The sequence below is a fragment of the Panthera tigris genome, chromosome C2 (genome assembly GCF_018350195.1).
Source record: "Panthera tigris isolate Pti1 chromosome C2, P.tigris_Pti1_mat1.1, whole genome shotgun sequence".
Lineage (NCBI taxonomy): Eukaryota > Metazoa > Chordata > Mammalia > Carnivora > Felidae > Panthera > Panthera tigris.
In genome coordinates, this window is record NC_056668.1 from 45,809,899 (window position 1) to 45,825,134 (window position 15,236).

Consider the following 15,236-nt stretch of genomic DNA (forward strand, 5'->3'; position numbering starts at 1 on the left):
TTTGAAGCCATTGTTTCCTTTTTTACTTTCTGTTCAGATGATCTGTCCATTGATGTAAGTGGGGTGTTAAAGTCCCCTACTATTATTGTAGTATTATTGATTAGTTCCTTAATGTTTATTATTAACTGTTTTTTGTATTTGGGCACCTCCATGTTGGGTGCATAAATATTTGCAATTGTTATGTCTTCTTGTTGGATTGTCCCTTCTATTATTGTATGGTGTTCTTTTTTGTATCTTCTTACAATCTTTGTTTTAAAGTCAATTTTTTCTGATGTAAGTATTGCTACTCCAGCTTTCTTTTGACATCCATCTGCATGATAAAAATTTCTCCATCCCCTCACTTTTAATCTTCAGGTGTCTTTAGGCCTAAAATGAGTCTCTTGCATACAGAATATAGATGGGTCTTGTTTTTAATTTTTTAATTTTTTAATTTTTATTTTTTTAAGTTTATTTAGAGAGAGAGTGAGTGTGTGTAAGGGAGAGAGGGGAAGACAGAGAGAGAGGAGCATGGGAGAGGGGCAGAGAGAAAGAAGGAGAGACTGCCAGCGCAGAACCTGATGCAGGGCCTGAACCCACAAACCAGGAGATTGTGACCTGAGCTAAAGTCAGATGTTTGACTGAACCACCCGGGTGGCCCAGGTCTTGTTTTTTTATGCATTCTGTCACCATATGTTTCAATTGGAACAGTTGGTCCATTTACATTCAAGGTAATTATTGATAGATATGAATTCAGTACCATTTATTATTTGTTTTGTGGTTGTTCTGGAAGATTTTCTCTGATTCTTTCTTATCTTTCTCTCTTTCACAGTTTGCTGGTTTTCTTCAGCGATAATATTGGATTTATTTCTCTTTATTCTTTGTATATTTATTAGTGGTTTTTGACTTGTGGTTACTATTGGGTTGGTATGTAACATCTCCTACATATAGCAGTCTATATTAAGTTTGAACCCATTCTTTACTTCTCCCCACATTTTAGGTGTCTGATTTTACATTCTTTTATTTCGTGGGTTCCTTGAATGACTTTTAACAGAAACATTCTTTTTTTTTTTTTTTTACTGCTTTTATATTTCCTACCTTCATATTGTCATTTTGGTCTTTCCTTCTCACTCAAAGAGTTCTGTTTAATATTTCTTGCTGGGCTGGCTTACCTGGTCATGAACTTCTTTAGTTTTTATTTGTTTCCTTGTATTCTGAATGAAAGCCTTACTGATAGGGTATTATTGGCTGCAGATTTTCCCCACTCAGCACACTGAATATATCATGCCACTTCTTCCTGGCTTCAAAAGTTTCTGCTGAAAAATTAAATGATGGCCTTATGGTGTTTTCTTTGTATGTAACTATCTTCTTTTGTATTTCTGCTTTTAATATTTTTTTCTTTATCACTACATTTTGCCATTTTAATTACAATATGCCTTCATGTGGATCTGCTTTTGTTGATTTTGTTGGGGGTTCTCTATGCTCATTGATTTGGATATGTTTCCTTCCCAGATCAGAGAAGGTTTCAGTTACTATTTCTTCAAATAAGTTCTCTTTCCCCTTTTCTCTCTCCTCCTCCCCCCCTGCTCCTCCCCCTCCCCTCCTCCTCCTTCTTCTTCTTCTTCTTCTTCTTCTTCTTCTTCTTCTAGGACTTTAATAATGCAAATGTTATTATGTTTGATGGAGTCACTGAGTTCCTTAAGTTTATTCTCATTGTGCATAATTCTTTTTTTTCTCTCTTGTTCAGCTTAATTATTTTCCATTACTCTGTCTTCTAGGTCATTAATTTGTTCCCCTGCTTCTTCCAGCCTGCTATTCATTCATTTTTCCCCTATTTCCTTAACTATTATAATTTCCAAATTTGATTTAAAAGATAAATTTATTTTTTTAACAAAGATCCTTGTTGTTGTAGTCTACAACCTTTAAATGATTGTGTTGTTCTTAGGATTGATCAGAAGAAACACTCTGAAAACTGAGATGTAACTTGGGTGTGCAGCAAGATTGAAGTAAAACACAACTTAAAAATGTGCTATATCCTATTTATGATGATAGCTTTCTAAATGGAGAAATATGTTTAAAAAAGGGGGGGCACCTGGGTGGCTCAGTCGGTTGAGCATCTGACTCTTGATTTCAGCTCAGGTCATGATTCCAAGGTTGTGGGATCTCTGTCTCTAAAATTAAAAATTGAAAAAAAAAAAAAGAAATGTGTGGCTGCATTCACATAGACATTTATATTTTGTTTTTAAAAGAAAGCTTGCTTCTTCCTTGCTTCTTTAGTATTCTTAAATGAAGCAGAATTTTTTTCTCTTTTATTTGAATATGGTAGTTTCATTCTTGTAAGATATATCATAGGTATTGATGCTGTGTAACAACTGTAACTAGCATGTGGTCCAGAATACACATTTTTTAAAATATCTAAACTGCTATTTTATATTTATAATTTAAAACTTCCAAAAAGTTTACAAAGAATTTCACAAATTAGCTTTCAGTGAACTGCTCTTTTTACTATGGTAGGTTCTTAAAAACAGTATTTACTCTTATAAATGAAAATTTCTGATCATCTGAAACACTGACAATTATATCAATTTGAGATGTCTCTCTCTCTCTCTCTCTCTCCTTTTTGACTGACTATTAACATTCCTCTGAAGGGTATTGATTAATGGTTCAGAAAAGAAATTTAATGAAGTAAAAGAGTAATACTTATTCATGGTGATCAATTAAATTATTTGCCTAACTTAAGCAAACTACTGTCTGTAACTATCAATTTCACATGAGGTGACAGAAAAGAGTCTGAGAATACCTGTGAAATATGTTTGTTTCCTTTTATTTCTTGAAGATATATTTAAAGATAACTGGTTTAGGAAGATGCTAAATAATAAGTTTTAAGTTAACTGCATTCTATAAGTGTGTTTTATGTTTAAACAAAAAGGAACAATTTTTTGAAATGTTAAAAAAAGTCAACACATTTGGGAGTTATGTAAAAACAAACACCAATCAAATATAGAACAATATTTCCTACTCTGGGTTATAGACTACATAGGGTAGAATATTAGTAAATATATTAGGTAGGTGTGAACACCTCTCTAGTCTAGGATTTCTTTTTGTTGCTGTTGTTTTTCTTTTAAAATCATGGTTCTCAGACTTCAGTGAGCCTCAGATCACTTGGAGGGTTTGTGGAACAAAGACTGATGGGCTTCATCACCAGTTTCGACTTCAGCAAGTTTATGCTGTTGGATTGGGACCACATTAGATAGCTAACTACTCTTTTAAATAATCAGTGAAGTAAAAATTTTAAAAGTGGGTGGTGGCCATCGAGGAGGGCAGCACTGGGTGTTGTATGGAAACCAATTTGACACTAAATTATATATATATATATATATATATATATATATATATATATATATATAAATTTTAAATCAAGATATGTCAAAATGCAGTTTTTTTACATCCCCCATTTCCTGCTTAAACAGCACTATGCAAGTATTCTAAAAATCTTCATATTTTTAGCACTGTCAGTTTTGTACTTTCCTTCCTGTCTCGGCAGATGGATGCAGATTTCAATGGAGCATCTGCTCCAAAAGATGAAGTATTGTGGGTGTTTTTATTTCTTTTTTTTGAAAACACGCTTACCAATAATGATAGCCAATCAGCATCAGAAACAGTAAGATGTATTTATCTATACTGATATCATATATCTGAAGATATTTATTATAAGACATTGGCTCACATAATTATGGAGGATAACACATCCCACGATTTGTAGTCTGCAAGGTAGAGACCCAGGAAAGACAATGGTATATTTCTAAGTTAATGGAATTCTCTACCTGAGACAAGGAGAGCTGATGGAAGGTTATAAATTCAATCCATCAAGTCTGAAGGTCTCAGAACCAAAAGCACCAAGTGCATCAATTTCACAAATCAACTAGTCAGGCACAGTGAATTCAACCTTATTCTGCTGTTTTCTTTTATTCAGCCCCACCAGCATCAGGGAGGGACATCTACTTTATTCAGTTCACTGATGTAATCTCTACTGGACACACCCTCACAGATACAACCAGAAATAATATTTAACCAGACATCCGGACATCCTATGGACGAGTCAAGGTGACACATACAATGAACCATCATACATCCACCCACTGTCAACTTAACACTCATCCACAATTCCTTAACCATACTTAACTCCAAGTAAAGATGATATCAAGGTCACAATTCCACCTAGCATGATACAACTGTGCTGTATAAAACTGAAAATGCACTAACCCTTTCCCCAGAAAAGAGGGTGAAGTCTCTGCATGATGTTTACTCTTCTCCTTGATATCTGGTAACTTAAACACTATGATGTCCAATTAATTATAATTAATTACTATTCAATAAATTGAATACATTTTATATTACATAATAAGAGAATATGAGCAGAAAGAAAATGAAGATATTTGCTATTTATATACACATACGTATATACATACAGAAATATATGGGTCTGTATAAATAAACACACACAAATATATTCTTACCAAACTGAGGAGTAAATACTTATGGCAATTACAGTCCTCATTTCTGTAAAAAGTCATGTGGGAATAGCTGGTATTTATAATTACTTCCTCCACTACCTATTCTATAATCCCTTTTTCTATAGCAAGCACCTCAGCTGGTCAGTTTTTTTTTTTACCTGGTCATCCTTCTTTACCTTCATTCCTTAAGTGTCTGGCCAACAGAAATCCTGTTTGGATTGGTTTGTTGGCAGTTTTCCATTGACCTTAATTATAAGGAATAGCACTACTAAGAGATGCCCTAAGTAATGTGAATTTCAGATATACTTGTCCTCATTTCCATTGTGGAGAAGTAGTCCAATTTCTCCTTGGTAGTCTCATCACCTAGCAGAGTAACTCCCTTCATTGCATGATGGTTTAACGGAAGGAAGAGCATAAAGTAGCCTAATTCCAGTCTTAACTTCCTGCTCAGCAGAATCATTGTGTGCTGGTGAAAGCATTCCTTCCTTTGGCTGTAAGGCAATTAGAACAGACGAGAAAAAAAGCATGGGTACAAGAAGTAAAAAGCATGCTAGTTTATCATTAGAGGTAATAGTGAGTGGTGCCACTTCCATTTCTACTACCTGATTTGTAGATTCATGACTTCTAGCTAGAGGAGAAACAGTACTGAATATTGGACACTGATTCAGAAAATATACAGCCTTCTGGAGAACAACGCCAAGCCCCGCTGGTCATGCCGTCTAGGTGGTGCAGTAACTGAGTTTCAAAAGATAATTCCATTGTTCTAGCAAACTACCTGTATCAGGTTGGCTGGGAAATGGCAAGAAAAGTGAATACTATTATCAAGGGGCCACACTTTATTTACAGTGAAATGAAGTGCTCGATTAGAAGCAGTGTTGGTGAATTACCATGACAGTAGATTAGGAATTCTATAAATTCACAGAGTGTTGGTAGAAGCATCGCATGCAAGACAGAAAATCTGCATCCAGAATAAGTATCTATTCTACTAAAAACAAACACTTCCCAATCCATTATTGTAATTAGGCCAATGTAATCAACCTGCCATGAGGTAGGTGCCTGATTACCCCAATAAAGAGACTCAGTGTTAATCTATGCTGCTGGCAGACTGAGCACTCAACAATGTCCATAGCTGGGTCAGCCATGATAAATAAAATTACCTATTGTGGAGCCCACATATAACCTCCATTTGTGCCACCATAGCCCCATTTTTCATGAGCTCATTTGGTAATTACAGAGTTGGCAGGAGAAATATGTTGACTGGTATCTATTGAATGGGTCATCCTACCCACCTGATTAAAATCTTCCACTGTAGAGCTCTCTCTTTGTTGAGCATTTTTACGGAACACAAATATATTCATGTGTTTTGTTCATTTAGAGGGATCTATCCAAATACCCTTTCCACAAATTTCCTTGTCATTTTCCAGTCATAATCGTTCAATGTCCCTGACCATTCACCCAAACCATTTCTCAAAGCCCTTGCATCATTACATAGCCAAATACATGGCTAAGATTCCTAGCAGGTAAATGAACAATCAGGTAAATGCTCAAACTTCTGCCCATTGAGAGGATTTTCCTTAATTACTGTCCTTCAGGGATGTCCCAGAGACTATCAGTAGTGCTACAATTGTCTACTTTCAAATGGTGTCTGTATATCCTGCAGAACTAGCAGTAAACCAGATCCAGGTCATCCCTCTGTCTACTGTGAGAACCCTCTGTAAGGCCAAAAGTATGGCTAGAATAGAGAAGCTAGCCTGTAAGGTGTGGGAAACATGGGCATTTGGACCACCTCTTCATGTAACTTACTGGGAGGCCTGGGAAGGCTACATCATGTATATACCATGTCATGTGTGGCATGTACTCTCATATTAATGGCTTGGTGTGTCAGACAACACCCAATTCAGGAAGGGCAGCTCTGGTCTCATGGGAATTTGGTGGCCCATGGTTAAGCGTTCAATCTCTACTAAGGCCTAGTAGCAGACCAATAGCTGTTTCTCAAATGGGGAAGAGTTGTCTGTAGTGATGGCATGGCTTAGCTCCAAACCTAAAGGCCTGTGCTGCAATTTACATATACAGACCTGCCTAAGGCTCCAAAGAGCATCCTTATCTGCCACTGGAACTTCAACCACCATTGGTTTTGCTGGATCATATGACCCAAGTGGCAGAGGAGCTTGCATAGCCTCTCACACCTTTGCAAATTCTTCTATTCAGAGTCACACTTAAAAGTAACAGCTTTTTGGGGGCACCAAAAAGCCAGTTAAGTGTCTGACTTCGGCTCAGGTCATGATCTCGCAGTTTGTGAGTTTAAGCCCTGTGTCGGGCTCTGTGCTAACGGCTAAGAGCCTAGAGCCTGCTTAAGATTCTGTGTCTTCCCCTCTCTCTGACCCTCCCATGCTCATGCTGTCTCTCTCTGTCTCTCATTAATAAATAAAAGTTAAAAAAAAAAAAAACAACTAACAGCTTTTCTAGACACTTGGTAAATGGGTTGAAATAATATACCCAAATGAAGAAGACATTGCCTCCAAAATACACAGGGTCCCACTAGCTCTTGTACTTTATTTTTGGTTGCAGGAGGGAGAGATGCAACAATTTATCTTTTACCTTAGAAGATATATCCCCACATGACCCACCAATTGGACCTCTAGAAATTTCACTCAGATAAATGAGCCCTGAATTTTGTTGAATTTATTTCTGAACTCCTGGTATGCAAATGCCTACCAATAAGTCTACAGTAGTTGCTGACTTTGCTCACTAGGTCCAATCAGTATAAGAAACATGTGTGATATCTTATGGAAGGGAAAGAAGATCAAGATCCTTGAGTGAATATTTGCAAATCGTACATCTGATAAGAGCTATGTATCCAGAATATACAAAGAATCTCAGAACTGAATAAGAAATATACACCTCAATTTAAAAAAAGAGAAAATACTTGGACACTTCAATAAATGTCATATAGAGACACAAAAATACATTTAATATAATTCATCACTGGGGAAATGAAAATGACCATAGTGAGGTATCATGACCCACCATTGAAAATAACTAAAATCGAGACTACTCATAATGGAAAAACAGCCATGCAGACTTTTGTACTCATAGATCTGGCACAAAATGAGGTGAGAGATAAATATACAGAGTTGAAGGGGGAATTAAATTTAACTCAAGTTTGGGTTGTGTGAAGTGTAACATGTTCCTATTGCTTACCCACCCTCCTGGTGAGGCTCTTCTTTTCATCTATGTAGTTTATTTCTCCTCTTTGTTGGCTTTCACAAATTCTAAGGACAAAGGATAACTGATTAATGACTCTACCAAAATATAGACCCTTTGCTTTCCCCCTAGCTGCCAATCAAGTCCCATGTGGAGGTTAAGCATTTTTTTCTACTCTTCACACATCAAATCAAAATATTGTTATTTCTTCATTGTCATATTTTGACATGTATAATGTCATTATTTTCTGAATGAACATTCATTTTCATTTCCCTCCTAATGCTGAAAGGCAAACATGAACATCTTATCACCTTGCTCAAAATATCTAACTAGATGTCCTTAAAAGTGAGATAAAGAACAGGGGCGCCTGGGTGGCTCAGTTGGTTAAGCGTCCGACTCTGGCTCAGGTCATGATCTCACAGTCCGTGAGTTCGAGCCCCGTGTCGGGCTCTGTGCTGACAGATTGGAGCCTGGAGCCTGCTTCAGACTCTGTGTCTCCCTCTCTCTCTGACCCTCCCCCCATTCATGCTCTGTCTCTCTCTGTCTCAAAAATAAATAAATGTTAAAAAAATAAAAAAAATAAAAGTGAGTTAAAGAACAATTGCCTGACTAACCTCCAGACCCTGTGTGAGCCAAACCATGCTGGCCTTTTTTGTCCCATCTGGCTCCATCCAGCTACATTTGCCACTTTTGGTTTTTTTGTTCATCCAAAGATCTAGCTCTGAGGTCATCTAGACCCTCTAATGAAGGAAGACCATAAAAATGCAAATGTCCAGGTCATCAGCTTGTTAGACATGAAGACTCTCAGGCATCTTTCCTGACCTATTGAAGGAGAATCTGCAATTTAATAAAATCTCCAGGAGCTTCACAGACATTAATGTTTGAGAAACACTGATATATACCACCTCCCAATGTAGTCCTTTGTTTTGTTTTCCCTTTGTTATTCCCTTGCCCTTTGCCAAGTAGCGTTTCTCATCTGCTTACAAATTACAGTGGGAAGTTAGGTGCAGGTCTAGAATGTCAGTTGTGGTTGGCATGGGAAAGACAACTGTATTTGGGGTTGGCTCCTGAAGGGACTCCAGAACTTTGGCCTCATTAAAATCATGTATGATCAGCTAAGATCAGATGAATAAAAGCACTCAGAACATCAAAATTTGTAGAAAAACTGAAGTTTCAATAATTATGTCAGAGTGTCATTAATGGTGGAAAATAGGGCCATAAACTGCAATATCTGTGATGACTTGATGTATGATGTCAAAGTGTGAATCCCCTACAGGGCAGCAGGACTTCATACTACATGTTCAAAACTACAATACCCAGAAGAACAGCTTAGTTTTGTCCTAAAGGGAATCCTTGGGTGTTATTAGGGGAATTCATGTTCTTCACTCCTTCTTCTGGCAAAAGCACATAGTCATACCATTGGTTGACTCTTGTATTTGAAACAACTTCATATAAGCTTGCTAAATGATGTCTTCAAAGTGAATCAATGTTGCTACTTATGTTTTGTCATTCCAGTGCTAGTGTATTTTTTTTTCTATTTTAGAAAGCCTAACACTTTGAAGAGATTTCCTCAATTTCTTACAAGATATGGGTAAGAAATAATTTATGTCATATTCATTATTATTTGTATATAAAATTGAAATACTGTTAGATTTATAACAATTGTACATTGGGTTTATAAGAGGTCATAAAGTCAATAAGAAAGAGAAAACAAATAGTGAATAAGTTATATATTTTATGTTGGTGGTAATAATCTAGATAAGCAAAATAGCTATGTGACTGAATTGCTCCCTTTAACAACGCTTTACTACCTCTTAACACACCTATGATGACTTTGTAAGTATTGGTGAACTAAAATTTTAAACAGCTTAAAATGATTTCATAATGATTCCTACCCACATAAGCAATCTTTCTGGTTATTCTGATTTAAAACTCTATCATGTTTAACTGACTACATGTTCTGATTAAAACTTTTAGGTAAATCTTTTGCATATTATCTCCATCCTTTCTCCCACTTCTGACAAGAATTTCATTGACTATTTATATACATGTAGCAGGAAATAGGCAATAAGTGTTCCATCACCGCTCTTTAAAGCATTTATATATAGCTTAGTAAGTACCCACAGACAAAGAGAATTTGAGAATTTTCAATTATTTAGTATTTGGAATTGTCTGGAAGTATTTTCTGAATAAAACACATTTAACAGGTGCAATTATTGCCTTTGGTTATTTCTATCACCTGCATTCCACTCCACTCTTTGGGTCAATTTCATTCTGCTAAAAAAACTGGTAGAGAAAAGCTGCTCTCAAGTAAAACCAGCGGGATCTCTAAAGAGTCATCTCAAATCACTTTAATAACAAATCTAAAGCAACTTTTAAATATTTAAAAAAATTCATGCAGTGCTAATATATTTATGAACAGCACAAAGTGTGTGAAGTAAAATTTTAAATGAAAAATTCTGGCCCACACACATTCTACAGAAAAGTAAATTGTGGAAATTTGAACAAAAAAAGAAAGAAAAGATTCCCAATGCTGACATTACATGAAAACCAGGTTTAACATAAACATTTACCTCCAAACTCTAAGCCTTTCCCTTTGTGTTGTCCATAAACTTTCTCTGATATATTCTTAATCTTTCTTTGCTTGTCTTTCCCACACTTTTCCATTGTTGTGTCTGTTATTCTCAGCCAATTGCTCTTTGTGCATCTTGTGATCCACCCACCCAAATTTCTCCTTCTGCTTCTGCTTTTTTCTCTTCTTAATGCCTCCCTCTCTGTTTCTCTCTTCTGAACACTTTTATTAAATGATATATAGGAAACATATTTTGTATTTGTCTACCACAGCAGACAAACAATAACTGTCCTCCACATTCCTGGAGGGCTCAACTTTGTTTTCCGGTTCACTGTTGTGTAACTTGTTTCCCATTCATTTCTCATTATTCTCTGGCCTCTACTGCATCACATAACAGAAATGGCTCTCACTAAAGCCACTGAAAATCTCTTAGCTTCCATGCTGCATCACATGTGTTCACTCCTTGTCCTACTAGAGCATTTATTTTAGTGACTGGCACCATAACTTTCTTTGTCCTTCTTGAATATCTTCCTTTCCTTATGTTCATGACACTCATCTGCCCTGTTTCCCTTCTCTTCTTCATCATTCTGCTCAGTATCGTTTCCCAGTTTCTGCCCATCTTTCATTGCTGTCAGTCAGAACTATTAGCTTCAACAAGAAATGGTGTTTTTGAATGGATTTTCTCTAACATAGAAATGTGAGGGAGATTGAAGGAACCAGCTTGAAAAAAATAGATAGCAAAGAAGGAAGGAAGGCAATCTGTGAACAGCCAAAATCATGTCCCAACACTGTATCCACGAGGGTTGTTTTCACACCGGCTGTATGGGAATGCCACTGTTCACACTGACAGGGTGGGTCATTGTTGTGGGTGCAGGATGCATTTGCTGGAACCTTCATATTATAGCTTGGTTGCCTTAGCAACCCAAATTCTCTTTTGTCCATGTCCTTTTTTTTTTTTTTTTTTGTCCTTGTCCCTTTTAATGCCTCACTTCAAATTCCAAATCCAGTGTGGGGAAGTTAGATTTGCCACACTTGCATCAGGTGCCCTCACTCTAGTTGTTAGAGGGATAGGAAAGTCAGTTTGCAGCTCTTTTGGCTCCTAGAGTGGGTGATAGACTTTGCAGGCCACCAATATCTAGTGGGAGAAAAGAGGATCAGATTGGCTATCTGAAAATGGCATACATCTTCACTGCCACTTTAATATACTCTGTCAGTTTAGTTTCTCACCATCTCTTCATACTTGACGTTTTCTCCAAGGGATAGATCATAGATAAGTATGCCTTCAACTACCCCAAGGACTTCCAAGTCATTATTTGTAGTAGATTCATACTACAAAGAATATATCAATGGGATGTCCACAGATGGGCCACCGCCTCTGAGTTCTCAATCAATTTTTGATGGGAATCTACACAGTCATCAAGTGACTCCTCTATTCTTCATTGACTACCCATTCACCTTCAATGTATCAGAGAAGTACTGCATCTACATTCTGAACTCTTTTCTATCTGTCTCTTCATCTTCCCATCAATCTCAATGTCACTGCACACATGTACTAGGCATGCCACATGTATTTGAATCACTCATGGAGTAAACAGAATACAGATTATTAGCTTTAATTATTGACCCACTAAATCAATGTCTACAGTAATATCTCAGATCTATATTTTGAACAAAACATTCCTCTGACAATTCCAATGTGTAATCTGGTTTAAGAACACTAAATAGTAGTAACCTCTACTGACTAGTACTCCTGACCCCAATTACCCCACTCTGCAGTCTATTTTCTACACTACCATATATTCAATTAAAAAATAATATTTCAGTGCCACTCCCTCCTCTTAAGTTTTAGTGTATTCTTATTCCGTGATGGATAACATTCAAGATCCTTCATATGCAATTCAATTCATTTCATTACCAAGGCTCTTCAATCTTCTTTTCCCTTCACCATACATCCACATCCCAAACATAGAATTTCCATATCATACCCTTTCTATCCCATAAATTTAGGACATATTACAATTCTTTCATTTTTCAAATCTGTTCTTTGCTGCACATTTAAAAATATGAAATAATTCCATTTATTTCCATGCCCCTGAAATAGATCCTATCTATTACCTAGGTAACACATAAAATTGAGAGGACATTCTGATGTGCATAACTGTATCTCAAATCTCCTTCCTATATTTTCACATATAAATTCTTATTGACATTTAAAAAACTTATTCCATTTCATTTCAGGTAACACCCAGTGAGGACATGGAAAAAGATAATGCAACACTACTGACAGAGTTAATTCTCACAGGACTCACATATGAACCACAGTGGCAAATCTCCCTATTCCTGGTGTTCTTGGTTATCTATCTTCTCACCATTGTGGGGAACCTTGGTCTGATTGCTCTCATATGGAATGACCCTCAGCTTCACATCCCCATGTACTTTTTCCTTGGAAGTTTGGCATTTGTGGATGCTTGGATATCATCCACAGTGACCCCCAAGATGCTGGTCAACTTCTTTGCCAAGAGCAAAATGATATCTCTTTCTGAATGCATGATACAGTTTTTTTCCTTGGCAATCAGTATAACCACAGAATGTTTTCTGCTGGCAACAATGGCTTATGATCGCTATGTGGCCATATGCAAACCATTACTTTACCCAGTGATTATGTCCAATACACTATGCATCCGGCTGTTAGTTTTGTCATTTTCAGGTGGCCTTCTTCATGCCATAATTCACAATGCTTTGTTATTCAGATTAACCTTCTGTGATTCCATCATAGTACATCACTTTTACTGTGACATTATGCCATTGTTTAAGATTTCTTGTACTGACCCTTCTATTAATTTTCTGATAGTATTTATTTTTGCTGGGTCAATACAGATGTTCACCATTCTGATAGTTCTTGTCTCCTATACACTAGTTCTCTTTTCAATCTTAAAAAAGAAGTCACTACAAGGGATAAGAAAAGCCTTCTCCACCTGTGGAGCCCATCTCTTATCTGTCTCTTTGTACTATGGCCCTCTTGTCTTAATGTATATGCGCCCTGTATCTGCACAATCAGATGGTCAAGATATGATGGACTCTCTATTTTATACTATCATAATTCCTTTATTAAATCCAATTATCTATAGCTTGAGAAATAAGAAAGTCATAGATTCATTGAGAAAAATATTAAAGAGAAATTCTTAGGACACACATTAATATCTGTTCTCTTCTCATTAAAATGACACAAACTTATACAGATTACATATTGCTATGTGTTGATTAGTGTTTACCTTTTGCAGTTATAATTGCCCTAATGTTTAAATGACTTATGGTGAGAGTAAAAATAAATGTGTATATGTAAAAACATAGAAGGAATTTTAATCAAGTGTTCATGACATAAGAATAATTGAAAAGGAAAACAAAAATTTTTACATGTTTGCATGTTTCAATGCGGCTTCATAAATGCATTAAGTGCTGCAAAATATGGTAACTGCTCTAAAAAGAATTTGAATATGATATATTTGACAGCCATACAGCTATGCAGCCTGAAGACTCATATCCCGTTACTCCACAGTGGAGTCAGGGTTGTGTTTGAGTGAACAGAGACAGAAAAGCATAATGAGTGATCAGATTTAGGTTCACTTCTGCCTTTCATCTCTCACCATTGATAATATACACAGTTCTACTTATATAAATAAGGTCCTCAGAGTAAAACTACTCACTTCCATCATTTGCTATAAAATTGTTATTTTTCCTATATCCTGCTGATACTCTTACTTCTCAAACAATGCTGTTAGATTATTTTTAAGAAACAGATGTCTGACTAAGTAATATCCCACTTCAATAACTTTTCATGGATTTTGCTATCTACCAGATTATTATAAATGGTACACATTTCTAGAGCTGTATATAACACATATGCATAAGTCTATTCATATATGCATATGTATGAAATGAATGATATAGAAGGATATCTATATACATATCATATAGATTGTATATTTGCTCTTCAGATTATTTATTTGCTATGTGTTGATTAGTATTAAACATTTTTTTTCAGTTATAATTGCCCTAGTGTTAATGACTTTAGGTGGGAGTACAAATAAACAATTTTTTTACAAATAAACATCTTAAATATGTATGTGTGTACACACATACATTTGTTCTGCATTTGTTCTCCCTGCATTATTTGAGGTTTATCTCTAAAAAAATCTTGATTTAACTCTGAAGTCTTGTCCTCCAAATTCTTCTAATAGATTCAGTGTTATCACCACAATGAGTTACTGAAAGCCTTCTGGACACCTTCTTAGGTACATACTTTTGTTTATACAGGTCTCTCCACAGAGGATGCTTCCCCAAGTGCACCCATCTTCACTTACAATTGAAATAGTGTCACTTCTTTAAGATCTATCTTAAATGTTACAGCTTCCTTGATGCATTCCTAGATTACCAAAAGAAGACAGGAATGTTCATTTGTTTGATGTATTACATATTTTATTTATTCTTTTAGGTCACAAATGGCCTTGTGTAATACTTGGTTTTAGCTTACAAGCTCTTTTAGATTATAATTTAGAAGTCTTAGTACTTTTCCAATCGTTTGCAGTGTCAGTACAGTGGCTTACACACATGAGGTCCTATGTAAGTACTTAGGAAATATATATATATACATTTGAAATGAATCTGGCAGCACAAATACTTCAAATGAAGTGAGAGTGCATCACTCATTTTCAATCCTGTAATGAGCCCCAAGAGATTGCTGGGTCTGGGGTGTCTGCTGCAGGCCAGCTCACCTTCCTGTTTCTTTCAAGACAATCACAAGTATCATACACCTAAAGTAAATTATTCTTATTCTTCTTACCATTAAGATTAGCTCCTGGGGACCAGGAGGAGCCCTTTATTAAACGCTTGTTTAAAAATACAAAACATGTAAGCATTTGAAACAAATATTACTATGTATTTCTGGAGGTGCAGATCACAAAATTAGACCA

General features: G+C 36.0%; 1 protein-coding gene across 1 annotated transcript; it reads left to right on the forward strand.

Moving 5' to 3' along the window:
- Nucleotides 1-12,519: 12,519 nt before the first annotated feature.
- Nucleotides 12,520-13,452, forward strand: LOC102949373 (olfactory receptor 5H2-like). The gene has a single exon (XM_007095938.1). The coding sequence runs from the start codon at nt 12,523-12,525 to the stop codon at nt 13,450-13,452; it is 930 nt and encodes a 309-aa protein (XP_007096000.1). The 5' UTR covers nt 12,520-12,522.
- Nucleotides 13,453-15,236: the final 1,784 nt, after the last annotated feature.